This window comes from Perca fluviatilis, chromosome 22 (assembly GCF_010015445.1).
Source record: "Perca fluviatilis chromosome 22, GENO_Pfluv_1.0, whole genome shotgun sequence".
In the NCBI taxonomy this organism is placed as follows: domain Eukaryota; kingdom Metazoa; phylum Chordata; class Actinopteri; order Perciformes; family Percidae; genus Perca; species Perca fluviatilis.
In genome coordinates, this window is record NC_053133.1 from 4,263,905 (window position 1) to 4,290,939 (window position 27,035).

The 27,035-nt window shown below is 39.8% G+C and overlaps 1 protein-coding gene across 2 annotated transcripts in view; it reads right to left on the reverse strand.

The window, feature by feature from the left end:
* Positions 1-14,416: 14,416 nt before the first annotated feature.
* Positions 14,417-27,035, reverse strand: part of pde1ca (phosphodiesterase 1C, calmodulin-dependent a) — a 28,557-nt gene continuing 15,938 nt past the window's right edge. For both annotated transcript variants that reach the window (XM_039789736.1, XM_039789735.1), the window contains exons 7-17: positions 26,350-26,466; positions 24,484-24,624; positions 23,454-23,554; positions 23,005-23,133; positions 21,468-21,569; positions 20,114-20,234; positions 19,851-19,932; positions 18,697-18,817; positions 17,861-18,024; positions 15,966-16,190; positions 14,417-15,188 (exon numbers count right to left, since the gene is read on the reverse strand). In XM_039789736.1, the coding sequence (XP_039645670.1) occupies positions 15,028-15,188; positions 15,966-16,190; positions 17,861-18,024; positions 18,697-18,817; positions 19,851-19,932; positions 20,114-20,234; positions 21,468-21,569; positions 23,005-23,133; positions 23,454-23,554; positions 24,484-24,624; positions 26,350-26,466 (1,464 nt within the window). In that variant the 3' untranslated portion in view covers positions 14,417-15,027. The remainder of the gene's footprint in view (positions 15,189-15,965; positions 16,191-17,860; positions 18,025-18,696; positions 18,818-19,850; positions 19,933-20,113; positions 20,235-21,467; positions 21,570-23,004; positions 23,134-23,453; positions 23,555-24,483; positions 24,625-26,349; positions 26,467-27,035) is intronic.

Here is a 27,035-nt window from a genome sequence, read left to right on the forward strand (position 1 = left end):
AAAATGAGCTCCAAAAGGTTTGCAACTGAAGAAGTTTTAGCACAGATTTTTGATGGTAATAGTGATGTAGAGGAAGAGATTTCAGAGTCAGAGGATCTTTCAGAGACTGTGATTGTGAATTTTCCTATGATGAAGAGGATTCAGGGGACTAGTCTGGTGTAGTCTCTACATTAGCTGAAAACAATGGGCAGCAATCATCCTCAACATGGACAGCTAAAGATGGTAACATAAAATGGTCAACATCACCAGACAGACTGACTGACTGTCATCAAAATGACTCCAAGCCCCACAAGATTTTCTGCCACACTAGTTGATGATATTCAATCACCATTTCATCTCTTCATATCCCAACCAACAGATAGGATCATAGTGGACATGACCAACTTGCAGGGAGGTGTGTATTTCAAAAGAAATGGAAGTCACTGGATCAGATTGACTTGCATTCATACATTGAAATCCTAGTCCTGCTGCGCCCGAGCATCCACCCATGCTCTGCAGTGCCACCTATACCCGCAACGCCAACAAACCAATTATCACTCATCACACCCCACCCCGTCAGACACCCCACCAAAGTGTCTGCAAGGTCTTCCTAAAGGGAGTTTTTCCTCGCACTGTAACAGCAATAATTAAAGGTGGCAGACCACCTCTATCTGTAAAGTGTCTCGAGATAACTCTTGTTATGATTTGATACTATAAATCAAATTGAATTGAATTACATTGAATAGTATTAGCTAGAGTGTACAAGTCAAAGGGAGAAGCAACTGCCAGTCTGTGGAATGACGAGAGTGGAAGGCCAATATTTCTAACAACAATGTCTTTGGAGTCAATTCATACGAAAGCTCGGGTGTTCCACAACACTAGAGCTGGTCGACGTGAAAGAGACAAACTAGCTGAGATCAGAGATGTATGGGATAAATGGGTCAAAATTTTACCTGTCTTGTACAATACTGGTCCCCATGTCACTGTAGACGAATGCCTTGTTCCATTCATGGGGCGCTGTCCCTTCTGACAGTACATGCCCAACAAGCCTGCCAAGTATGGCATCAAAATATGGGCATCCTAGGATGCCAAATCTAGCTATGCATGCAATATGCAAGTGTATACCGGAAATATTTTCACTAAGTAATTGGTAAAAACAGTTTTGGGGGAAAAAATGTTTGTGATGAGGAAAAAAAGTTTGTTTTGAGTGTATTTACACTTTACGGGTCATTTTGACCCGTAACATCATCAATGTAATTTTTTTTCAACATAATACGAGGGTTAAGTGGAATATTAATTAATGACATAAGTGACCACCTACCAATCTTTGTGACTCATGACTGTAATTCTACTGGGAAAAAGGAGTGCAATGAGACTATATTCAGGAGATTAAGGACTGAAGAAACTATTTCTGCATTTAGAAAGGAGTTAATAAAGTATAATTGGAAGGAACTAAAGAAGGAAGCTGACCTTAACAATGCATATGAACTATTCTTAGACATATTTACAACTTTATATAATAAAAACAATAAATAATAAAACAATACTGTAATAAATGGAAATATTCAGGAACACCCTGGATGTCCAAAGGAATTTGAAATGCCTGTACAAAAAAAGAATACCCTTTATAGGAATTTCATAAAATATAGAATGAAAGAATTAGAAAACCTAATCTGGCCAAAGACATAAATTACACCGGGACGAATTACTCTGTGATGGACCATGTGGAAAATAACCCATATTCATTGTTTTTGGGAACTGTAGAAGGCAGGGAAGTTATAGAGAAAACTTCCAAAGATTGTGATGACATTGATATGTCTCTACTAAAAAAAAGTAATAGATGGGATAGTTGACCCACTCTCACACACACATTTTATATATATATATATATATATATATAATTTAAAACAGGAGTATTTCCTGATAAAATGAAAGTAGCTAAAGTCATCCCATTGTATAAATCTGGTGACTCCCATATTTTCAATAACTATAGACCAATATCTCTGCTTTCTCTATTCTCAAAAATACTTGAAAAACTATTTGTCAAAAGGCTAGATAATTTACAAATGGAAAGTCGGTATGGATTCAGATCCGGTAGATCAACGTCTATGGCACTTATTGAGTTAGTTTAAAGATTAACAAATTGTATTGAAAATAAAAAACTTTGCAGTGGGGATTTTCATAGATCTGGAAAAAGCTTTTGATAGTGTTGATCACAAAATCCTGTTAAAAAAGTTGGAAAGGTATGGCATAAGAGGTGTGGACTTTAACTGGATAAAAAACTATATTGAAAGCACGAGTCAGTTTATTCAAATGGGTAATCACTGGTCAGTGAGTCTTAATATTTCCTGTGACGTTCCACAGGGGTCAGTTTTAGGCCCGAAATTGTTTATCCTTTACTTAAATGACATTTGTAAATTATCAAATGTTCTAAAATTTACTGTTTTTGCAGATGACACAAATATTTTTGGTTGTGGTGATAACTTGCAGCAGACGCTCGAAATGGTCACTAATGAAATGAATAAATTAAAACTCTGGTTTGATTCAAATAAGTTATCTTTAAACTTGAACAAAACTAAATTCATGATATTCTGAAATTGCACCATGAATACAGATGTTAAAATATTAATTGAAAATGAAACAATTGAAAGAGTCTATGAAAATAAATTTCTGGGTGTTCTTGACCATAAACTCTGCTGGAAGCCCCACATTAAATATCTGTGCATGAAGATGGCCAGGAGTATTGGTATATTGAGCAAAACTAGATCTTGAACAAAAATAATTACATACTCTGTACTGCACACTTATTGTACCATATATGTTATATTGTGTGGAAGTTTGGGGAAATACCTACAAAAGCAACTTATAAAAAATGTGCACATTGCAAAAAAGAGCAATTAGGATAATAAATCACACCGAATATTATGAGCACACCAATCATCTGGTTTTTAATTCACCTTTGCTGAAATTTGTGGACATTGTTACATTCAAAACTGCACAATTTATGTTTAAAGTTAAGGAAAATAATTGACCTTGTAACATACGTGCAATATTTAATGAAAGAGACGGGGGATATCATCTAAGAGGTCATTGTATGTTCAAGCAACCTCTTGTGCGAACTTCTGTTAAAAGCATGTGCGTTTCAGTTTGTGGGGTGACCTTATGGAATGGACTGAACAATGACATCAAACCGAGCCATAATATCATTCAGTTCAAAAATAGATTAAAGACATCATTACTTGACCAAAACAGAAAAGAATAAACCGAAACATAGGATAGGATTTTGTAATTTAAAGGTATTGTTTTATATTATTGTATTGTTGTAAGTTATTGTAAGACCAAAAGATTATATGCTGTATTTGCATATCTGTTTACTTTGTAATAATATGATTTTGTGAAATAAGCTATTTGCTTCCGCTAAATGCTAAATTCAGGGAATAAAAGGCCTTGTTCGGAATATCCAAACGGAATATGCTGTTTCAAATTTGGAATATTTGGAATAATAGTGAAATATAAGCCCCGTTCTTGTTTTCTTCTACCTTTCTGCTCTTGCGGAGCAGATGAAGTTCTGGCGACAGGTGGAGGTGAAGCATTTCTGAAGGCTGCAGACTCGGTTTGGGCTGCAGGTAGAGGTGGAGCATTTCTAGATCAAGGCGTGTTGCTACTTGTAGGCTAGGACATTATTTTATCAATGAAAAAGACATAAGAGTAATGGAACTTGCTGACTGTACCATCTGTAAAATAAATTAACATCAAAAACAGATGAGTTAGTGTATAAGCTGTAACAATATTATTAAAACAAAGATTGTGCAAAGATAAATAGCTGCAACTAAAATCCATACCCCTGGGATTGGTGTAGCACTGAACCCCATCATTCAGCATTAAGACCCTTAACTCTAGAACCACAATAGCCCACGCCATTTAAAGTTCTGATTTGAATGATTGAATTATTCTGGCATTGTTATTACTACGTTTCCCTCCTGCACTGACTTTTCCTAAATACATATTCTGCACATTCCTATATTATCATAATGATAAAATCACATTGATAAAATGGGTTGCGTTTTTGTTGGTATTTTTACACAACACCCCCCTTTATTCCCCCAGGAGCATTGCAGATTAACCTTGGTACTCTCCTCCGCACCCGAATTGATGCATTTGCGTGATGGCCGTACAGCACATAGAGACAATGAATGGCACATAGAAACTCATTCACATTCCCATATTTACTCACATGCACTTACAATCACTTATAATCACACTAAGGTTTCAAGGGCCACAGTATTCCTCCTTTCATATTTGTAAAATTCCAGAAATTAAATCATCAAGCTGATCCCGCTTTCTGTCTGCCTATAAAAGTTGTGTCCGTTTGTGTGCTATAATAATATCAGGAATATTATTCATGTGACTCATTTGAACAAAACACTAAAGTTTCTAAATTGGATTTGTGGATATGGGCATTGTTTGCATTAAGCAACAGGGCAGAGAGGTGTGGGGATGGCTCATGAGTGCAGTGCCAGGTGTGTTAATTGACACAGCTGGTGCATGTTGTCTAATTACACTCTACCTTTAAATGCAGTAGCGTGGTAGACTTCAGATGATTGGCACACACCAAATACAGACAGATGCTGGGCTGGGAGATATTGTTTATCGAACTGTGTTAAAATCTGTAAGCAACTGAACTGTGTATAGGGATACAGTTCAGGCTGGCAAGTTATCCAGACATTCAAGTCTGAAATATAACTGAACAAAGAGAAGCGTGCATGAGTTTAGATTCACCTTTAGCATGCCAGTTCATTTCCACAAGAAAAATGAATTTAAATGTAAAGAACGATTTGTACCCACTGAAAGATTGCACATGTGGTCTGCGTCAAAGTGGCGGTGTTCCCCCTCTGCATGCTGTGGACACACACAATGTCCACAGGATGTTATATCTACCTAGAAGAGCTCTTAGTACCTTATTGTCCTAGTAGAGCACTACGCTCCCAGAATGCAGAGCTACTTGTGGTTCCTAGAGTCTCTAAAAGTAGACTGGGGGCCAGAGCCTTCAGCTATCAGGCTCCGCTCCTGTGGAACCAGCTCCCAATTTGGGTTCGAGGGGCAGACACTGTCAAAAACATTTAAGAGTAAACTGAAAACCCAGTGAGGAGTTGCAGCGTCCGCCTAACCCGGCCCATCTGCTCCTCTTCGTAGTCCTCAGTTTTATTTATTATATAATCAATAATATAGCGAGAGTAGAGGGAGGCAGGCCAGTACAGCCCGATCCGGTTGGGGAGAGTTCTCGCCCGACCAGGCACCTCTCTTTAACCTGCCTCTCTTAGTTATGCTATTACAATCCCAGACTGCCGGGGAAGTTCCTTCCTTCCTATGACACACTGAGCTGCTCTCTCATCTCTGTTTCCACTTGTTTCCTTTTGTATGCATCCTGTCCCAGAAATGCTTGTTACTAACCTAGCTTTGGGGAGTTTACTCCCCGGAGTCCTTATGTTTCTTCTTCGCGGAGCTGCGTTCTGCGATTCTCTGCACAATACCCGGCCGCGTCCTGCTGCGTCCGCCGCATCCACCCATGCTCTGCAGCGCCACGCTACATCCCACAACGCCCTGCTGTGATATTCATATGCACAGAGGTACAGGATCCGTAAGGGGACTGGGTCGGGCGACTACTCAGTATGACACGATGTGCCCTGCTATGACATGAACTTCCACGGTGACCTTCGAAGTCACTGTTCCATTATCTTTAATGTGACTATTATATTGCCACTGTTTTTGCCACCCTTCATCCCACCCGTCAACCGCCCGCACAACCGCCTACCAAGAGTCTGGTTCTGCCGAGGTCTCTTCCTAAAAGGGAGTTTTTCCTTGCCACTGTCGCAATAGCCACTGCTAATGGTTGCTCTTGAGGGAATTACTGTAATTGTTGGGGTTTTGGAATTTATAGAGTGTGGTCTAGACCTACTCTATCTGTAAAGTGTCTCGAGATAACTCTGTTATGATTTGATACTATAAATAGAATTGAATATGAAACAAAACAAGGCATTGCACACAGACCGAACACAATACTCACTCCGTCTGATGACTGGTGGGTAGGGTTGGGTATTTTTTTTTTTTGATTCCGGTGCTAAATCGATACTTTTAAAACGGTGCCGGTGCCTGAACCAGTACTTTTCAAAAAAAAAAAAAAAAAAAAAGAAGGGGAAAAAAAATAAGGGTAGTAAACAACAGTCAGTGACTAAGGCCATGGTCAAAATTAAAGATTTAATATTAATGTAATAACTATAACAATAACTTATTTCACCAGTAAATTGCTGTTGAACCCCAGATGGAAAAAGGGTATTTTACAATTACTGTGAATGCACCACGAGGCTACCTGTTATAAGTGAATGCACCGTATGTGTTGTTTAATTCCGACAACGGCAGTTACTGTGAAGCCAATCTGTGTTTAATTCGCAACTGAGCAACTGCAATTAACGCACTATTGCCTTCAGCTGCAAGTGAACGCACCGTCTGTGTTGTTTAATTCCGACCATATAAACATACTGTATATCTATGAATTGCGACAACGGCAGCTGCTGCTGCGCTGCAGAGCAGACTGTTACATCCCGCTGTTGAAGTCCTCCACAGTGAAATACAGTCACACTTTACACTGTTTAACGTTAGCTGTCAGCATTTTACCGGTGTTTAATCCAGCTGCTAGCTTAAGGTAGGCTAACGTTACATGCTGTCAGGTGTAGTGTAAAGTCAGGCACCGAAATGAGGCACCAAAACTTTCGTTCTTATTTGGTCTCGTTTCTACCGTTTACGTCGGCACCTGTTCCCTATTGGCACAGAGTTTCGGTACCCAACCCTACTGGTGGGTGTTCTCAGAGAAAAAGCAAAAGGGGTCAGTTTCAGGAAGGTGGTTTAACAAACTCTGAGTCTAACCCTGATCTCTGAGTTGATTTACCCTGAGATGGGAAACTCTGAGTTTTGTACAGGATACAGCGAGTTTGAAAATATATTTAGTTAATAAAAAAGTAACACAGTGGCTGCTGTAAAAGAATTTGCATGGGAGAAAATTGCTGCTAGAGTGAATGCGTATATTCCAATATAGTGTATTATCTTTATATTTAATCATAAGTATAGCCTACTATTACTGGTGAAATGGTATTGAACCTGTAATCTATTTCTTTTAGGTGCCATCCTGCGGGAGAAAAAGTCCTAGGTCTATTAATCCCATTCTGAGGCTACAGCACCATCATTAACAGAATCATAATTCATGATCTTTTATTTCAAAGGTTTACATCATTCACCTGCAATACTATGGAACTCCTTTTTAATGGCTCAGGGAACACTACAAAAAACGTAAAAAAAAAAAAAACTTTCACAGATAAAAATCCCAAAGTGCTTCACAATAAAATGCAATACAACACAAGAAGTCACAATACAAGCAAATTGAAATACAAATAGAAAACAAACAACCATAATAACCCCTTGACTAAGTAAAAGCCTGCTTGAACAGCAGAGTCTTCAGCTGCTTTTAAAAAGATTCGACAGAATCCACACAACGTAGCGAGAGAGGCAAGTCATTCCACAGCCTAGGAGCCACTGCTTGGAATGATCGATCCCCTCTAGTTTTAAAATTAGTGCGGGGAACCACTAATAGCATCTGACTTAATGATCTCTGACTACGGGTGGGGGTATGTAGCTGTATCAAATCAGAGATGTATGAAGGAACTTGACCGTGCAAGGCTCTGAAAGTAATGACCAGGATTTTAAATTGAATTTTATACTGGACTGGTAACCAGTGAAGCACTGCTAAAACAGGTGTGATGTGTGCTATTTTGTTAATGTGCATTAAAAGCCTTGCAGCAAAGTTTTGAACAGTCTGGAGACGAAAATGCTGATTCTTACTCAGACAGGTAAAAAGACTGTTACAGTCAGTGTTGTAATGTAACTGAGTACAAATACTTCGTTACTGTACTTAAGTAGAAATTTCACGAATCTGTACTTTACTTCGCTATTTAAATTTATGTCAACTTTCACTTTTACTCCACTACATTTCCTAGATAAAATGTATACTTTTACTCCGTTATATTTCCACTAAGCATCTTCGTTACTCATTACTAAAAAGTAAATTTAGAAGAAATGTGTGCGACTGCAATAAGGGAGGTTTGGCGAATCACTGCTCCTAGATTGCATTACGCACGCTCCGCACGCCGCGCGCTCTATTTCAGCGCTTGTTTGTTGCTAAAGGAGGAGGAGGACGCACAACTGAAACCGCCATGGAAGCATGAGCCCCTACTGGAGGAGCTCCCGTTATGGTAGACCACCACCCCGACGATAGCGGTGAACTCGTTGAACAGGGTAGAGGTGAAGATGACGTCATAAACCCGTGGCCATATTTGCAAGAAATGTTTCTGTACATTGATGTCAGCTCTAAAAATCTGCTGTTTGTTCTTTGAACTTAAGAAAAGTCCGAGAACAGAATGTGATTTGGATTTGATGAGTGAGATTAAGAAGATATGGGAACCCTGAATATGCTTTATGCTTTACTATAAGAAAGCCACAATAAAGTTCACAATAAAAGTTCTAACCGCTTGCTTTTAAAAAAAAATAAAAAAACGTTTACTTTTACTTCAAATACTTAAGTACATTAAATATCAGAAAATTACTTTTGATACTTAAGTACAGTATATATCAGATACTTTAAGACTTTTACTTAAGTAATATTCTAAAAGGTAACTTTCACTTCTACAAAAGTCTTTTTCTAGTACGATACTTGTACTTTTACTCAAGTATTGCTTTCTAGTACTTTATACAACACTGGTTACAGTAATCTAAACGTGAAGAAATGAAAGCATGAAAGATCATCTCTAATTCATCCTTAGTCATAAGTGTTCTTAACTTAGAAATATTTCTCAGTTGGAAGAAACAGTTCCTAACTAATTTAGAGTGGTGATCCAATGACATAGCTGAATCAAAAACCACACCTAAGCTGGACAGATGAGCCTAAGTCCCCAAGATGCTGCTTTTATCTCAGTGATACGCCTTTCAGGGGCAATAATTAGTTTCTGTTTTATCTGAGTTCAGAAGCAGAAAGTTGTCACATAGAATCAAACCATTTATTAAAGATGACCGTTTAGAAAACTCAGTTTCCTTAAACGAGTAGTACAGTTGGATATCATCCGCATACAGATGGTATGATATGTCACTAAATTGACTAATTATCTGTCCTAAAGGAAATATGTAGCTAGGAACGACACCAGTTGAACGTGAAGTATTTAGCATCTCAACAATACAGGGGCCAATGGAGTCAAAAGCTTGTATAAATGGCACAGTAGGGACAACATCCATAGGACAAGATGAGCGTTTCAAAGTCTGTAGCCGAGAAGTGATGTCATGTAATGTCACAGGTTTAAAAGTTGACCAAAAATGAGCGGGAGACGAGTCACAGGCAGAGTTTTGAGAAAGTGATGGTAAGATGTTTGCCCTAACAGCTCTGATCTTATTTACAAAGAGGTGGATGAATTCATCAGTCCGATTTAGAAGACACAGTTGCTTGGGGGCCAGAAGGAAACACTAAAGCATTAATGGTGTCAAATAAGATTATGGGATTGTGCTTATTTGAGGGTATAAGCTGAGAAAAGAAACAAGTTCACTCTTCTGATGGCGCTTTGCTATACAGTGGCTTTACTAATATGCTCCGCATCACCAATGTTGTAAAGAAAACTGCAGTTTTGCAGTTTAGAAAAGTAACTCGACACAAAGAATCTGTTCGGATGTAAGAGCATGTCCACGATGGGTGACGTTGGTGATATGAGGATGGATAAGGTTATGTAGGCTACATAACTGACGAAGAAAACGGCCAAAATAGCCCAAGACTCCGAAGGGTTAAACACAAATGGTCACCCAGACATAAACTATTCTGCTCTGTTTTTGTGGTGAGTGCATGCACCAAAACAAAGACAGTCGCAACATTAAAGTTGTCCTGCAGACTAGACCCATCTACCCGTATTGCTGAGAAGCCATCTGGGACATTATTCACAATTACCTCATACACATGTGAAATGCTCTCGCACACAATGATCTCACTCTTTCACATACACTACTGAAAAATTATATACTAACATAATATACTGCAGGGCTCTCAAGTTTTGAAGACAGGCAAGAGTGACACCTCCCCCCCACCAAAAAAAAGATAATAGATTGGTGGCGGGTTGGACAAGTCACAGGAATAGGGGTATTTCATTATTATTATTATTATTAGTGTTTTTGTTGTTATTATTAATAATTGCTCAGATTTACACAAGAAAAGATTTGACACATGGCACTGACAATTCAACCAAATACAAAGTATTTATTCAATTTCTGCATGGTTACTTATGATAATGGGGGGTCTGGGGTCCTCCCCGCAAAATTTTGAGCATTAAACTCTTCATTTCCTGCATTCTGGTGAATTTGTATGCACCTATTTATACCTTTTTCTGAATCAATTTATGCTGGAAATCTTTATGTAAAGGTAACCATAGATTAAAATCCAAATATAAAAACATAATGGAATATATGGCAGTTAGGCTCAGGCATTCTGTAATGCTTTCATCTATTTATTCTCCTGTAGGTCGACTTTTCTAATTATATCTGAGTCAGCACACATGTAGCCTAGCATCATTTACTCTTCCCTTTTGCATCTTTTGTTGAGGAAGTAACCTCCTTAAATGTGCATATGACAATTATTCACCTCAATGATACATTAATTCATTTTAATGAATTAACCCCTGGACTGTAATATGATTTGTTAGAGCAAGATTTCTGCTCATGTTCAAAACTTTGTGCACATTCAAAATATCTCTTTTATCTGAGTTTTGGAGGAGTCGTGATACTTTGAGAAAAATAAAGTTATAATAGTCAATATATTTCAGAAAATAATCTACCTGCACCATAGTCTGCTGTGCATTACGTGAGTGCTCTGCTGATACGATAGATCTCAGACCTTCTGACAGACACAGAGCCCCGTTTGGGTCTCTGGTCTCTGAATGAGCGAATGTTTAGGTCATTGGTTGCTGCATTAAATCTTACCCAGATAAAATAGTGCTATTTTCTGATTGGCTATTGTGTAGCCCCTTTCTTTTTTTTGTTTGGCTGATAAGTGGCAGGCTCGATTTAGACATTAAAAATGTAAGCTACCGTGGCTTGGTCACGGTCTATGGGCTTGGTAGCGTTGCATTTCCCCTGACTCGTTTCCTGGTTCTATTTCTCCATGAACAACGTGAAATCAAGGAGAGGGTTATGTGGCGGGAGTGCGTGACAAAAGACCGAAATGAGTGACTGTCACGCTCAATGCGTGACACTTGAGAGCCCTGATACTGAAACCTCAAACACACATGAAACGCTCTCATACACACTACTGAAACGCTCTCATACACACTACTGAAACGCTAAAAAAAAAAAAAAAAAAAAAAAAAAAAAAAAAAAAAAAAAAAAAAAAAAAAAAAAAAAAAAAAAAAATCTCGCTTTCATAGGCCCTCATTTATCAACCTAACATAGAAACCAGCGCAGATATGAGCGCAGAAATACTCTTATGACAGGCAGGGCTGGACTGGACATCTGGCATACCGGGCATTTTCCCGGTGGGCCGACGGACTTTTGGGCCGAATCGCCGATATAAAATTATTATTAAATTTTTTGGCCGGGCCGGCCCATAAAGAACTCACTGCGGCCCATTGGTTATTTTCTTTATTGGCACTGGCCTGACAACATGCAGGAACTCCCCTTCCACACTCCGGGCCGCAAATTTACGAGTCCCACTATGGCAACGCCTCCCGGCCCTGAGACATGAGCTGTAGTAGTTGTGTCAGTACTGACAATAGTTATGCTGGAAGTTTAGCATTCACGTTAAAATGGACAAACGACCACCAAAGCGCAAGGGAGGTGCAGAGAAATTACAGGAGAAAAATATTAAGAATCTACAGGCGGATTCCTCAAAAATGTCGGACATGTTTGGGGCTGTAGTAGCTGTTTCAACATCAGCATTACCTGGAGGAGGAGGAGGAGGAGGAGGAGGAGGAGGTGGCTGGCTCTACAGAGAAGCAGAAACGGCTTCATGACAGGGAAGAAGCCGAGGAGAAGAAGAGTGACGATTACAGGGCCAGAGGAGCGAGTGAGGAAAAGATGGAAGAGAGAGTAGATGACGATGTGGTAAGGAGTAGGCAAATTAACAGGGACTCTCAGGAAGGGAGGGAGATTGTGTGTGTGTGTGTGTGTTCGTGCGTGCGCGCGCGCGCGTGTCACGTCATAACGATAACAAGCAGTTTGGCTGTAACATTAGAGTTAGTGGCTGTCAGGTAACCTAACTGTTTAAGCTTACATAGCGGTTAGCCTGTTGGCTAGCTGAAAAGTCTGTGGGATCTATAAAATCAGTGTTGATACAAGCATCAGTGTTCCTTGAATAGCTTAATTAGCTTCTCTTGCATTGGTGCTCTTTTCCAGGGCATATACTACTCTCAGCTTTATTGTAGCTTTTGGGAAAGGTTATGGTTATGGTTGTATTTAGCAGGCCCTTTTGTCCAAAGTGACAAAATTTGATTCTTACAATAGTTAAAATTAACAGTCAACTGTTTTTAAAGTTGCTAAGCCAACATTAAGCAAAATAGTAATAATAACAATAATGACAATACAATATCAAATATCAATAATAAAAATATAATTATAAAAATTCCATAAATATACAAATCATAACTCTAAGAATGAATTAATTATTTAAGTGTAAGATCAACAGATAAGTCTTGAGACCCCTCTTGAAGGATCCAAAACGATCACATGAACGCTGAACACTAGGCAATAGGTCTGACCAATCACGGTGGGTGTGGGCCGCCTGGGCCAAAAATGCCAGGGCCGATTTTTTTGTCCCAGTCCAGCCCTGATGACAGGCTTCATGTGTGATTCATGAAACGTTCGTATCGCACCAATCACAGCGTAAGAAGGGTCGTACATTGATAAATGCAGTGGCTGGAAACAATTGTCCTTTAAATATCACGCCCCAATATATTCTCTGTTTTGAGGCCTCGCCCCTGCAATTTACGACATGGCGAGACGTAATCCGGCTGAGAAGCGGCACTTTTCAGAGGTGGAGATTGAAACCCTGATATCTCAGGTTCATTTGCACTAACGTGTGTACTATTTGGCAGCCTGAAAACTGTTATTAAAGGCTGTAGAAAGAATGTGGAATGGAAAGAGATCACTGATGTGGTCAACAGTGTTGCCATGGTAAATCTGACTCCAGCTGAAGTTTATTTAATTTATACATCCTTGACACATGTATGCCATAGTCCTAATAGTAATATATAGGCTTATAATGTAATATCTTAGGTCTACATGGTGTAGCCTACCTATATTTAAATAAACGCACTGTAGCGGAGTTTATGCAGTGTCTTTTTATTTTACTTGTGTATTTTTCATGAGTCAGAACGAGGCAACAGCTGTGAGGGACGGCGCATGTCCTCCGCCCCCCCGTGCTGGACCACCACCTCGACCCTGGACCACCACCTCGACCCTGTCTCCTGACAGCAGAGGGGCTGGAAAAACAAGCCGAAATAAATCGTTCACTTGTGGCCATTAACGACACTTTAAAAGAGAAACGAAAACCTGAAAAATAAATAAAAATGTTGTGCATCGTCATGTTTCCTGAGTATCATTGCCAAACATAACCCTATACCATTTAAGAGCGAGGAATAATATCCTGTCTCCTTGGTATAGCCCCCAGCTGGGGCCGTGCTGGACACTGCTCTCTGGGCATTGGGTCATCTGGCTCCATCACTACATTTATGGCACCCTGTTTTCCTGTGCGATGTTGTGCAGAACCCCACAGGCTAAAACAATGTTGCTGACTTTTTTTGCCAAATTTCTAGCTATGGTTGATTTCTAGCTGGAGTCCCATGCCTCAGCACACCTGCTGCGCCATCTTTTCTTTTACTGACCATTCAGTCGGACATTCGGGTGGTCATACTAGTTGTGGCTCATTTTGCCTGGCATAGATGACGAGTTGACTACAGAGGCCTGGTAGGCTCATTTCTTTCTAACTCCACACCCCACCAGGTTTTTTTCAAACTTTTTTTCACATATGCAGTCGTACTTCCCAAGACCTGTTAAAAGATGATTTGCAAAATCTGTGGAGCTCCCCTTTACGTGGAAATGACAACTTTCGGTAACACTTTACTTTAAGGTATCTACATAAGAGTGACATGACACTGTCATGACACATGAACCCTAATCCTAACTCTAACCCTAATGTGTTCAGACATGACAGTGTCATGTCACTCTTATGTAGATACCTTCATGTAAAGTGTAACCCAACTTTCTGTCACCTCTACCTACTAATTTTAAATAGTATAACCCAAAACATTTTTGTATCAATGAACCTTTAATTAATCAAACAAAAAATACAAATAACAATTATTGATAAAAATGTATTTTGCAAAAGAAAACTTAAGTTTGAGATGGGATTTAAAAGAAGTGGTTGCTCCACACAAAGGAGTTGGCAGTGATTAAGGGAGAGATGTCACCAATAGCGGGTGGTGGTGATGATCCAGCAACAGTTACCTATACAAGATTAAATCAAGCAGAAGATCAGCCTGCAATATGCAAAATATAAACAAAGACTGATGATTGACGTGACCCCATGCTGATGTCCCACTCTATACTATAACAGTTTGTGCAGGTTACCCCCAGTCAAATTGAAGACTTTTAAAGACCTTATTCACAGCATCAGCTAAGCCCTGAATTAAGTATCGCTAAACTTGCACTTCCCCATAGCTGAAGAATAAAATCTGTTTCATGTCTGTGGTAACGCTGATTGTCTTCAATATAAGTTGCATGTTGGTCTTGTTTGTAGTCGTAATACAGCAAAATTATAATTGGACTAGCCAAAGAAAGAAGTAATGGACATAGGAAGATGAAGACCTGTTAATAAATTATTTAAGACCTATACCACAATACTTCAGCAAATTTAAGGCCTAAAATTTTGATTTAGAAATGTTAGAATTTTTAAGACCCCCGCAGAAACCCTGTATAAGGTCACTTTCGGCGACGCAGGGATATGCACTGCAGTCGCCTGGCTTTCCCCCTGGCATCGATGGGCCGCATCTCAGTGACCTTTGACCTGACCCGCCGGAAGGAGCTGGCAGAGTAGCTGGGTCTCTTGCAGTGATGGATCAGAGGGAAGTCAGGCTGAGGGCCTGCAGAGAGAGCAACATCTAAGTTAGCGTGGAATCACTTTCTACTCTTTGAGCTGTGTCTGTGTGAAAGGGGGGCCATATCAAATCGTAGGGTAGTTAACTCTAACAACAATTAAAATAGCCCCACATCACATAGCCTTCACCATACCTAGAGATTGGCATGGGGTATGTTCCATAAAATCATCTCTTAATGCAAATCAAACCAGCTATTAGGCTAACTATATAATATATATATATAAATAAATAAATGGCCTTTAAAAATAAAAATCAGCCTGCCTCTATGGGAATTTAACACAAAGTTATGCCCCCTGTATTTTGTGGAAGAACCTTTATTTATTTACGATACGTTATTCATTCACAAAGAAAATTGGTGTCCTTAAGGGTTGGATTTTTCCTAATTTTTTTAATTAAGGCATTAACATCAATTTCCAAAAGATGATTTATTTATTTTTTTATTCCTCTTTTTAGTCAACTTTAGCATGGGTTCATAAACGTATGAGTGCCACTGTACCTATCAGGTTTAGTTTCAGAATTCTGAAAGGACAACATTCTTTTACTGAACAAATTGAACATTACATTTTAAAGTGCAGTTTTCTGCTGACTTTCATAATTTGTTGCAGCCTTTTGCGATGCATTTATTGCGCCACTTGATATCACGATGAGAAGGGGGAACAAAAACAAAAACGATATATTGTGCAGCCCTAGTTCACGGTGTGTAATGGTTCCCTTCACACATCACAGCCGGATTGAAAGTGAAAAGGTCATTGGGATGCGTACCATTCTGCCACCGCCGCTGCTTCTCTGTGTGGCCTTCAGGCTTCTTCTTGTCTGCGTTCTTTGGGCGCTCCTCCTGTTGCCTCCTGTTCTCCACGTCCTCCTGTCCCTCCACATCGGTTTTCATCTCCTCCTCTCCTGTGTTGGGTCCCCGTGACTGTTTATCCTCTTCTGTGTCCTTCTCTTCGTGACTGCCTTCCTTTTCCTTCTTAGCCTTTTCCTCTAGGTCTATCAACACACACACACACACACACACACACACACTTTAGAATGGTAGAATGTTCTCTATAATATTGCTCTTGATGCTCTTTTATCCATCACTCAATGTAGTGCACTAAATTAGCGAACAGTCAGGAGAAGTTAGGGTACGTTTAGTCTCTCATTGCCAGACCTTCCTCCACACAGCATTCAGGAATGGGAGAAAAACGTGCTCTGGTTTATTGGCATTTCTTTAAACCAATCCCAATTTTCATGTGCGGTGCTAAGCACCGGACGGAGCCACGGTGCCTGTGCAAAATAGCCTCGGCAAGGAACTTGTTTTGGTGGAACATGTACGTTCAAAAGTAGTTTTTAGTCGTGCAACAGAAGACTCAGATTGGACAGATAGTCTAGCTAGCTGTCTGGATTTACCCTGCAGAGATCTGAGGAGCAGTTAACCATAGTCCTCACAAATCCACCGGAGTTTAAAATTACAACACAAAGAAAGGGGAAGGTAATAGACATCCGGTCGAAATTAATCGTCGTCGATATAGACAAGGATACTTTAGTCTGGCCCACCAGACGTACATTGCTGGGATAAAGCCTGACATTACTCAGGCTTTATCCCTTGCGATATCGACACAATCCATATTGAAGGGTACCGCTGCTGCATCCAGAGGTTATCTCCGCCCATGATTGTGATTGGTTTAAACAATGTAAATAGTCATGAAAATAAAAAGGAAACTCATTGAATGAGAAGGTGTGTCCAAACTTTTGGCCTGTACTGTATGTATGTATGTATGTATGTATGTATGTATGTATGTATGTATGCTCATGTATAGCCTAGCCTACAACATCTACATAATTGTTTTAATTTATTACAGCAAATGAATGCAGAAAGTTAAGTTGGTAATAATTTAGTTAAGGCTTTCCCTTAGTGCCTAGACCTGCCAAGAAATGCCTGTTAGAAGAAAACAAAACATCCCACACTTTTTTAGCCCGGTAGACCACTGGTTCTCAAACTTTTTGACATCAAGGACCCCTAAACTGACAGAAATTAGACCACGGACCCCCATTTGATTCGATTTTGTCCAAGGGTCCCCATCTAATAGGATTTATGCTTTTAGATGTTTTATTACAGAGTCTTTTAAACATTTTGTTAATTATGGATGGAATTATAGTGAAAATAAGTTATTCTTATTCTTCTTGCTGGGGACCCCCTGGAATCTCCTCAAGGACCCCTGGGGGTCCCTGGACCCCACTTTGAGAACCATTGCTGCAGACCACTTACTGACCTCAATCAAGCCACTTCCCTCATAATCAGCTGCCCTGCCAAACTCCTGCTTCTGTCTCTTTCTCCCTCTCGTTCTCTCTCAAAATATCTTCCAGTATCCATCTGCTCAATAAATGGAAGGCTATAACTGTACAATAGCATTAACAGTGACACTATGACATTTAGTTTTCAGTGACAACATTCTGTGGTGACTGATATTGTTTTTAATACTATAGAGATAGCATAGATTCTATTATAATAGAGATTATAATACGTTGTGTAGCCAGACTTTACTCCACAGCGCTGTGGAGATAGGGCAGGCCATGCGAGACTAACTCAGAGCTTACATGCCTGAAAACGTGAAACTCCGATCCCAGGCTAATATTGGAAAGAGTCAGAGATATAAAGAGGTAAGTGCGGAAGCTACCTTTGGCTGCCTGGGCCTTCCATGTCTCCCTGTTGCGATGAATGTCTTTGTTCCATGTGGACTTGAAGCTCTTGAAGTCCACTGTGGTCAGACAGCAGCTGGCCTCTGAGCCTGTACTCTTCACACTGGACTTCTTTTCATCACTGCCACTGATGCTGTTGAAACTGTGGACAGCGCACACACACACACACACACACACACACACACACACACACACACACACACACACACACACACACACACACACACACACACACACACACACACACACACACACACACACACACACACACAAGCCAGGAGTGCCATTTAGTGGGGTCAACAAATACAACTATTCATGAAGCTTCATTTGGAGTGTTTCTGGGGTGTGCAGGGCCTTTAATAATGAACTGGCACACCCTAAGTCCAGCCTGTCTTTTTCATGCAGGAAAATGTTATTGATAAGGAATAGAGTGCCAGGGCATGGCAATACACACAACAGATTCAGCTGGTATGACACTGTATTTTTTTTATCAATGATAAAGTTCCATAATAAGACAAAATTCTGGGCCATGTACAAAGGAATTCTCTATGGGCCTCACTCCACATCCACAGCTTTTCATTCTAGCATCTTTTTGGGAACTCCTCACATGAGGGCCCTAGGTACTGAGTCCCATTTCCACCCCCAGTCTGACACTCCTGTCCATAATATACCTGGCCCAAAATTACATAATGACTTTGCGACTGAGGTGTGTCAGGAATGATTTTTTTTCAGGATAATGTCAGTAATGTCTAAAAATAAATGTGAGCGAGTGTCAGCAATGCCATGCAGAACATGCTGTTATTTTGTTTGTCACCTAGAGCGTCTGAAGCCAGACAATCCAGAGCGAGCTGCCTCCTCTATAAGCGGCGTCACAATCTTCTCGGTCATTTCAGTCAACACAGTGAATGTTGGCTCCACAATGAAGTCAATGAATCCTGTGGGAAACAGTACCAGCGATCACTTTGTACCTTCTGCTTGTTCTTGTTAATACCAGGAAATCATTAGATAACTTAAGGCTGCATCTGTAGTTGACTTGAGATGAGAGAAAAACCATCAGAGACAGTAATGAGTGTTTCCCGTAATTATTCTAATTTAGTATAGTTGATCATATTTTGGCAAAAGCCTCCATTTTGTTAAAAGGCCTTCCTGTTTCCAGATAAGCTCACTGTTACTCCTAATGTAAAGGAGACATATTATGCTCATTTGCAGGTTCATACTGGTATTTTTGGTTTCTACTAGAACATGTTTACATGATAAAAACGTTGTTTGAGCCCGCCATGTAAGCGGATATGACATAGGACAAACTAAAAAAAAAAAAAAGCAAATTAATGTTTCCCAAACATGGGTTATGCGATTTTTAGATTTGTCTGAGCACGTAGATATTCATTTTGTGTTTATGTTTGTAGTGGGCTTTGGTTGCATGCAGGTAAACAATGTGGAGAGCAAAAGAGGCAAGCCCCATTGGTCGAAATGCAATCTCGGAACTAGTTGGCTATCGTCTGATGAAGATTAAGCTTTTTATTAGTTTTAAAAAAAAGTCTGTTTATAAAGATTTCATCTCTCAACTCCAACTCCATTCTCACGTCTCAAGTTGCCAATCTGACCTGGCGCACGTAAGAGCCCGCCTTAGCCCAGATACCTGCTGGCTACAATGAACCACCCCAAAAATGGGCTGTTGCCTCCAGAGGCTAAATTGCCATAAAACTGAGAGCTGATGGGTTCCGAGATTGTAATGATGGTTATGGTCACATAACTGAATCCACAAAATGAAACAAAATGCAGGATCAATTCTCAAGGGACACAGTAAACAATGGATTCTCTAACACAGAACTGTGATCTGTTATGTTGAAACCTGAACTGTACAATTGCTAAACATCACTGTTCATAATTTAGTAGATACACAAACACTATGACCCATCAGGACTACATATAAATTAACTGGATTTGTGTGTTATTTGTATACCTTACCAATCTGGGACTGGGCCACCAGGGTGGATTTGCGGTCGCAGAGAGGGGAGAAAGGTAGACCCAGCTCTGCTTCTTTATCACCCTGAAAACAAATTTAGCATCACAATGTGCTGTCACCCTGGGGTAACAGGTTCACTAGTCTAGCATTGCCAGACCTTCCTCCACAGCGCTGCGGAGGAATGTCTGACCTTGTTGATATAGACTATTGGTAGATTAACAGGCCAGTACAGCAGGACATTGGTGACAAGGGTTTTGGTGGCTACCTGTCTGAAGAACTCCTCCAGCAGCGATGTAGTCCAGCGGTGATGGAGGTCCCAGTTTTTGGCAGGGTGGCTGATGTCAGCAGTGTGCAGCAGCAGGGATAAGGCCTTTGGTTTGTCAATTCTGGAAATACAAACCAGTTAGTCACTGCTGTCAATGACACAACACACTGCTGTCCAACACCTAAAAAGTACTTGATGAGCTTGATGAAGTTGATGTTCTTGTATGATTCTTGCAATTTTTGTCATTATACCCACATGGTTGAAGCGTCAGCTACATAAATGCATTTTAATGTCATCATGAGATGTAATCATGTGATACCCTGTAGTTCTCTTTTTTAAGATTCAATTTAAGGCATTTATTGGATAGGACAATATAGACGTAAAAGGGGAGAGAGAGGGGGAATGACATGCAGCAAAGGGCCGCAGGTCGGAATTGAACCTTCTGCTGCTACTGCAAGAACTCTCTGTACACGGCGCATTCCTCACCGGGTGAGCTACCTAGGAATCCCATTCAGTTTGTTTTTTGTAAGTAATGACAGCTTTAAAAAATGACCCCTCAAGACTAATTATTTGGACACAAAAATTCACAAAATCAGTTTGCAGGAAGTGTGTAAGAACTGGCTTAAAAATGGATCACCATGCTGGTAACAGTTGGCAATCTTGCTATCGGAGCATGTCAGTAGTAAAACAGCACACGTAGTGGATGTAAATTGAAGGTGCATAGTTGCCCATTAATGGTACATCACAGCTTGTTTCGCCGCTGTCAACTGCAGCGGTCTTGCTTAATACTGGACCAATGTCAAAGATTGTTGTTCCAATCAGTCACTTAGACACAGAAACATGAAAAAATAGGATCCAGGTTGAAAAATAAAATATATAATATATGGTCCAAATTTATATATAAAAATGACAATACAAAATGACATAGTAACACATTAATACACAATAAAATGTGACCTTTTGAAGTAAAAGCACCGATTAGTTATAATAATTATTAATAAGTAATTATTAGTAGTATTGGTAATATATTATGTTTAAACATATCAAGGTATATTTAGAGGCCCAACAAATCATTTTTCTCAGGCAAGGACAATTTTCACTCAACTCAACTCAGCAACTCAAGTCAGTGCAAGTCAAATCAGATTGTATTCAGCTAAAAAAACACCACTACAAAGACATTTTCACTGTAGTGATATCTGAAAAAATGATGTTAAACTCAACTTTGCCTCATGATTTGATAGTGTCAGCATCCCCACTAAGGTATTGAGATGTGTGAAGGACCTGAGGCCGGTTTATAACTTTGGTGAATGTCAACAAAACTGATTCTGACTCAGAAGTGAAATACAGTACTCACGCCTCAGGCTGCTGCAGGACGCTTTTCATGGCTTTGATTTGCTGGAAGTGGCAGGACATGTCTGTAGCCAACACCATCTCCACCACCAGTGTCCGCAGCTCTCTGAAGGAGTCAATGAGAGTGAAATATCTCAACAGCTGTTGGATGGATTGCCATGAACATTCATGTTCCCTTCAGAATTGATTAATTGCTTAGCAAAAGTTCAATCAGGAACTTTTAGATATCTTGGTCAAATTAAATGCTTACAATGCGAAACTTTACATATATGTTTGGCATGACACTCTGAGATTGGCCCATAGGGGGCGCTACAAATGCCAAAAGTTTATATCTAACGAAGGGCTCATCCGATTTTTACATAATTTAGAGGGGGGGGGGGGGACTAGGGAGACTCTTGAGGCAACGCCTACAATGGTATACCGAATAGTCAAAATGGGTGTGGCCTATTGCACCCCAAAAACGTTTTTTTGGGATTGGCCTCTTACTTTAAAGTGAACAACTTCAAATTAATAGGGTAGATTTACAATGCTTCAAAGACAAAATACACATGTGGACCACTAGGTGGCGCTATAATCAACATAGAGGCGGTTTGGCAAAACTCACCTAGTACACATCGCACATTTAAAAACCTTACATTTACACCTTCCCTGAATTGAGCTGAAGCACATAATATAGGCCACAGGCATTTCCATGAAGAAGTTTTTACGCAAAAATGCGAAAATGTGCAAAACCAACATATTCAAACTCCTCCTAGGCCATGCGTCTGATCTGCACAAAACTTGGCACATAGCATCTTCATGCGAGACTATCCTCCACTGGAAAAAAAATCGCTCGCAGAAGTTTGTTCAACCAGCAGTTATGACCTATATTCATGTTTCTAGTGGCGGTGCCCTCTACTGGTCGTATTAATTATGACTGAAGCAAAGCATGAAGTATGGTGATGAAAAACATGAGCGCCAATTTCCACGAAAACCACAATCTTTTTGTAAACATAACTAAGTAGTTTTTGTGCCTTAACATAACCGAGCTGAGACCATTTCACACGTTAAAGACATGTTTAAAATCGCACCCTTTACGTCGAAAACTGCGAAAAACATTCTCTGGTCAAGATATGAGGTTGTATTGTTCCTTTTTCTGCTGCTGTCAGCTGTCATTTCAGTATCCGATTGGGTGATGGTTAAGGGGGCAAGGGTGGCCAGTGACCCCGTAATTATGAGCCTCGACGACGAATATTATTCACGTGCAGTGATATATAAAATGTAGGTTACCTCTGAATGAGTATTCTTGTGTTTATTGTTATGTGTGTATTATTAGTCTTTTATACACCCAGACCTATTTGGTACCCCTAAAATCGCATGTGGCCCCAGCCTGGCCCCTCCATTTGAAATGGTCTCAAATCGCAACTGTTTCGAAATGAAAATGTATTAAATCGAGGGCATGAATAACGTTTTTTTTTCTCGCCATGTCACCTCCTGGGGCTCTGTACGCTTGGGACGAAACACCTGTAAAAATAAAGACACATCAACCTCGGCTGTCTCACCTCCAGTCATCTTTGGAAAGGTTAGTAAGGATGTTCATTTCATCATCACCCTGCAGAAGGCGATAGGCAGCACTGACGTGGTAGTTCTCCAGAACAGCTCGGTCATTGTACAACATGGCTGTGTCTGACCTGCAAATCCCACACAGCTACATTCATCGGAAGGCTTAAAATGAAAAATAGAAATACTGATGATGATGATGATGATGATGATGATAATAATAATAATAATAATAATAATAATAATCTAAAAAATAATAATAAAAAATATATCCATGGTGATGGCTGGATTAGATTTGGGTTAAATACTTAATAATTAGAAACTTTTTAGCATTTACCCTCTACATGTCTCTTGACGTTATAATCATGGAAGCTTTTCTGTCCTCAATGTCCTCAGCAACTGCAGTGATTTAAATGATTAAAAACGACAATTTCAATGACATAAAAATTACCTGGTCTGAATATGGAAGTTATTGGTGGTCCCTGTATGTTCAAAGTCATGGATGGCAGCTGCAAAAATGATGGCAAAGATCTCCAACTCAGTAAGCCAGTGCTGTAGGGGAAAGAAAAACAGGTCAACTCCTGTTCATGTTCTTTCTTTGCTGTCACAACACCACATTGTGAAAATGAAAGTCCGAACAAACTAGAGTTGTTTGCCTCCAGACCAAACATTTGGAGGACAGATTAAAAAAACATTAAAAAACTGTCAAGCAGAGGCAGAGAGATACTGATTTTCAGTCCCTAATGTGGGTCAAGCTTTCCATAAGGCAACTCGATAGTCTTTTCATCAGACCCTACCTAGTCTCGCATTGCCAGACCTTCCCCCACAGTGCTGCAAAGGAAGGTCTGGCTAGTCCATATAGCAATCCAGGATGGGAGAAAAACGTGCTCTGGTTCATTGGCATTTCTTTAAACCAATCACAATCGCCAACACCGTACGGAGCAAAGTAGCTTTAGTCGTGCAACAGAAAACTCAAGTTGGACAGATATAGGGTAAATCCAGACAACTAGCTAGACTTAGTTGTCTGGATTTACCCTGCAGAGATCTGAGGAGCAGTTAACCATAGTCCTCACAAATCCAGGTTTAAAAAGTTTAAAAAGAAAGAGGAAGGTGAAGGACATCCGGTGGAATTTCTGGGCGGCACCTGAACAATCCCTGAAATGAAACAACGTTGATATAAACTAGACCCTACCTGCCTGGTAAAAACCCATATCTATCAAACTTCACATCTCTAGTTTGTCATGCAGGCTTTCATTAATTTATAGTCACTAAGTCCAAGCTGAGATAACTTGAATTACGTCACTATTAAACTACACTATTTATACTGCCCCAAGTTTTAGAGACACGGTCTTGTTGAATTGTTTTTGAATTTTAAGTTATGAAAAGCTCTACCTACTCAGTGGCTGGTAGAATTCACTGAGAAAATCTGCACTTACATTTGATAAAGTTTGCATATTGCATTAACCCAAACTAAGACTTACAACTATGCCAGTCTTGAGGAGCAGGTAATGGATGGTTTGTGTGACATCAGCAGCATGCATCAAGTTGTGGTAGGGATTCTTGTGTTTGCTGTAACCCGCCTCCAATGAGTCCAGAAATGATATGAGAGCAGAAATAGGGACCTGCAATAGAGGAAACAACAATGAAGCAAAAGAGCAAATTGCAAAACTGCAGTATTATTATTCAATCTGATTATTCCAAGTTGTGTAGGCAAAAACTATGAATTATTTCGCAAACTTCAATTTCCCATCCAGACTTTTCTTCACAAGCTTACAAAAGGCGAAATACAACAAGTCTTGTTCTGAATATTATTAAATTATTTCAAAATGATTTGACCTTTTTGGAGTCCATAAAGTAGGACTGGTAAATGAGTACTCCACCGATAAGGCATTGCATTCCTATAACCGGAGTTGCACGTAACTACGCAGCAAAGCATTTGCAATAAAAATCACAAATGCGTATGCTCAGTTGTTTTCAGAATGCGCATTTGTGGACAAGGCAGCAACTGTGTAACCTGACGCACCAGATGGTTTGTTAACACAGATGCATGTAAGAGGCCGTCATTGGAAATGGTTTGGGAAAGGGCACGCACTTTAAAAAAATACCTGGCACGTGATTGGACGAACCATATATCCATGTCCGCCATTGTTGTTTTGAATTAATAATGGTGGTCATCACACACACCTGAACCACGTCTGTAGCTGCTCGCAGTATGCCTGTTCAGACACACTTTGCATTGTTGTGTCCGATGTCCATTGTGAGTCTCAACATTGTAAGTGACTCACAATGGACAGTTTAAAAAAGGATGAAATTGATGAAGTTGAACCGGATGTCATCTTTTTTTTCTTTTTTGTCAAAACCTACATTACCCACAACATAGTCTCGCATTACCAAACCTTCCTCCACAGCACTGCGGAGGAGGGTCTGGCTAGTGCACACAGCAATCCGGGATGGGAGAAAAACGGGCTCTGGTTTATTGGCATTTCTTTAAAACAATCACAATCGACTTGGGAGGAGCTAAGCGCCGGACGGAGCCACAGTCTCTCTGCAAAATGACCTCGGGAAAGAACTTGTTTTGGTGGAACATGTGTATGTTTAAAAGTAGATTTAGTCGTGCAACAGAAAACTCAGATTGGACAGATAGTCTAGCTAGCTGTCTGGATTTACCCTGCAGAGATCTGAGGAGCAGCTAACCATAGTCCTCATAAATCCACCAGAGTTTAGAACGCCAACACAAAGAAAGAGGAAGGGGACGGACATCCGGCCGAAAAGAGGGACATCGAGCAGAACCTCCAGCGGCACTGGAACTATCCCGTAAATGAAACGTTGTCGATATACACTACCCACAATGCAACTCGACCACTAACATGATTGGTTGGAGATTCAGGTGTGTTATGCTTGTAGTGGCTAATGTAGCCTCAAGCTCATACTCTTTTTATTTAATTTTTTTTACATATGCAGTCGTACTCCTGAAGATCTATAAAATAGTTTGCTGTTTTAAAATCAATTCAATGTTTGTTTCACCAAGGTTAGAGTACATTGCATACATTTGTAAGCTCTGTATAAAGTCAGAGATACCTCAACAGAATGAAAAACTTGCTGTTCAACCTTATCTTTTTGTACATTCTTAGTTCAAAAGATCAAACCATTCTTCTGCAACCTCTTTAATCTCTTTTCTTCTTCGACTCCACTGAGGAGGAGTTTTATTACCATTAATCAATAAAAGAGATTACAATCTAGTTCCCCTTTGACACATAAAAAAAAAAAAATCTGGAAATGGAATAAAGATCATGCACAATCACAATTCTTGAGTAACTGATAAAGGCAATAGGAGTTTATTAGCATACCTTGAAACGATTGATCAAGCCATATCTGGTGAGCAGGTCATAGAAGACAAATTTCAGAGCGTGTTCTCCACTAGCATCATTCAGTGCAAACACATCAAATGACCACATGTCCACATGCTAGAACAGATACATAACAAACAAGTCTCATTAGCACATGAATATTAATATGCTCGTTCATCTGGTAATTGCTACACTGTTAGAAAAGTCCGTAGAAATACAGGCTAACATACTGTGTGTGTGTGTTTTTTTTTTCTGTAATGTAATGATTTTTTTTTAATGGTTTATTTGTTTTTATTTGTTGTTTATTTGAATAGGGACAGATACAAAAAACATAGATTATTACATAAAGAACAATCTGATGCCTGTATCACAGTGTTTATAGCCATGGCTAATTTGCAACACCTGTCCCTAGAAGGGCTTTTAACAGTTAAAATAATAAAGTCAAATTTTTACAGTGAATACAATAAAAGGTCCAGAAACCAGTTAAAGGCAATAAAAATAAGTCTAGTAAATAAAGACATTCAGTTGAACTCACACAGATGCACACCTCATATACACACAGCTATACATTTCATATGGCATGATCACACTGCTGCTGCTGTATGAACCATGCTTTTGATAGTTTTTTAAAGGTGGACAATTTAGTTAGAGTCTTTATATTTGTAGAAAGCCAGTTCCACAGATTG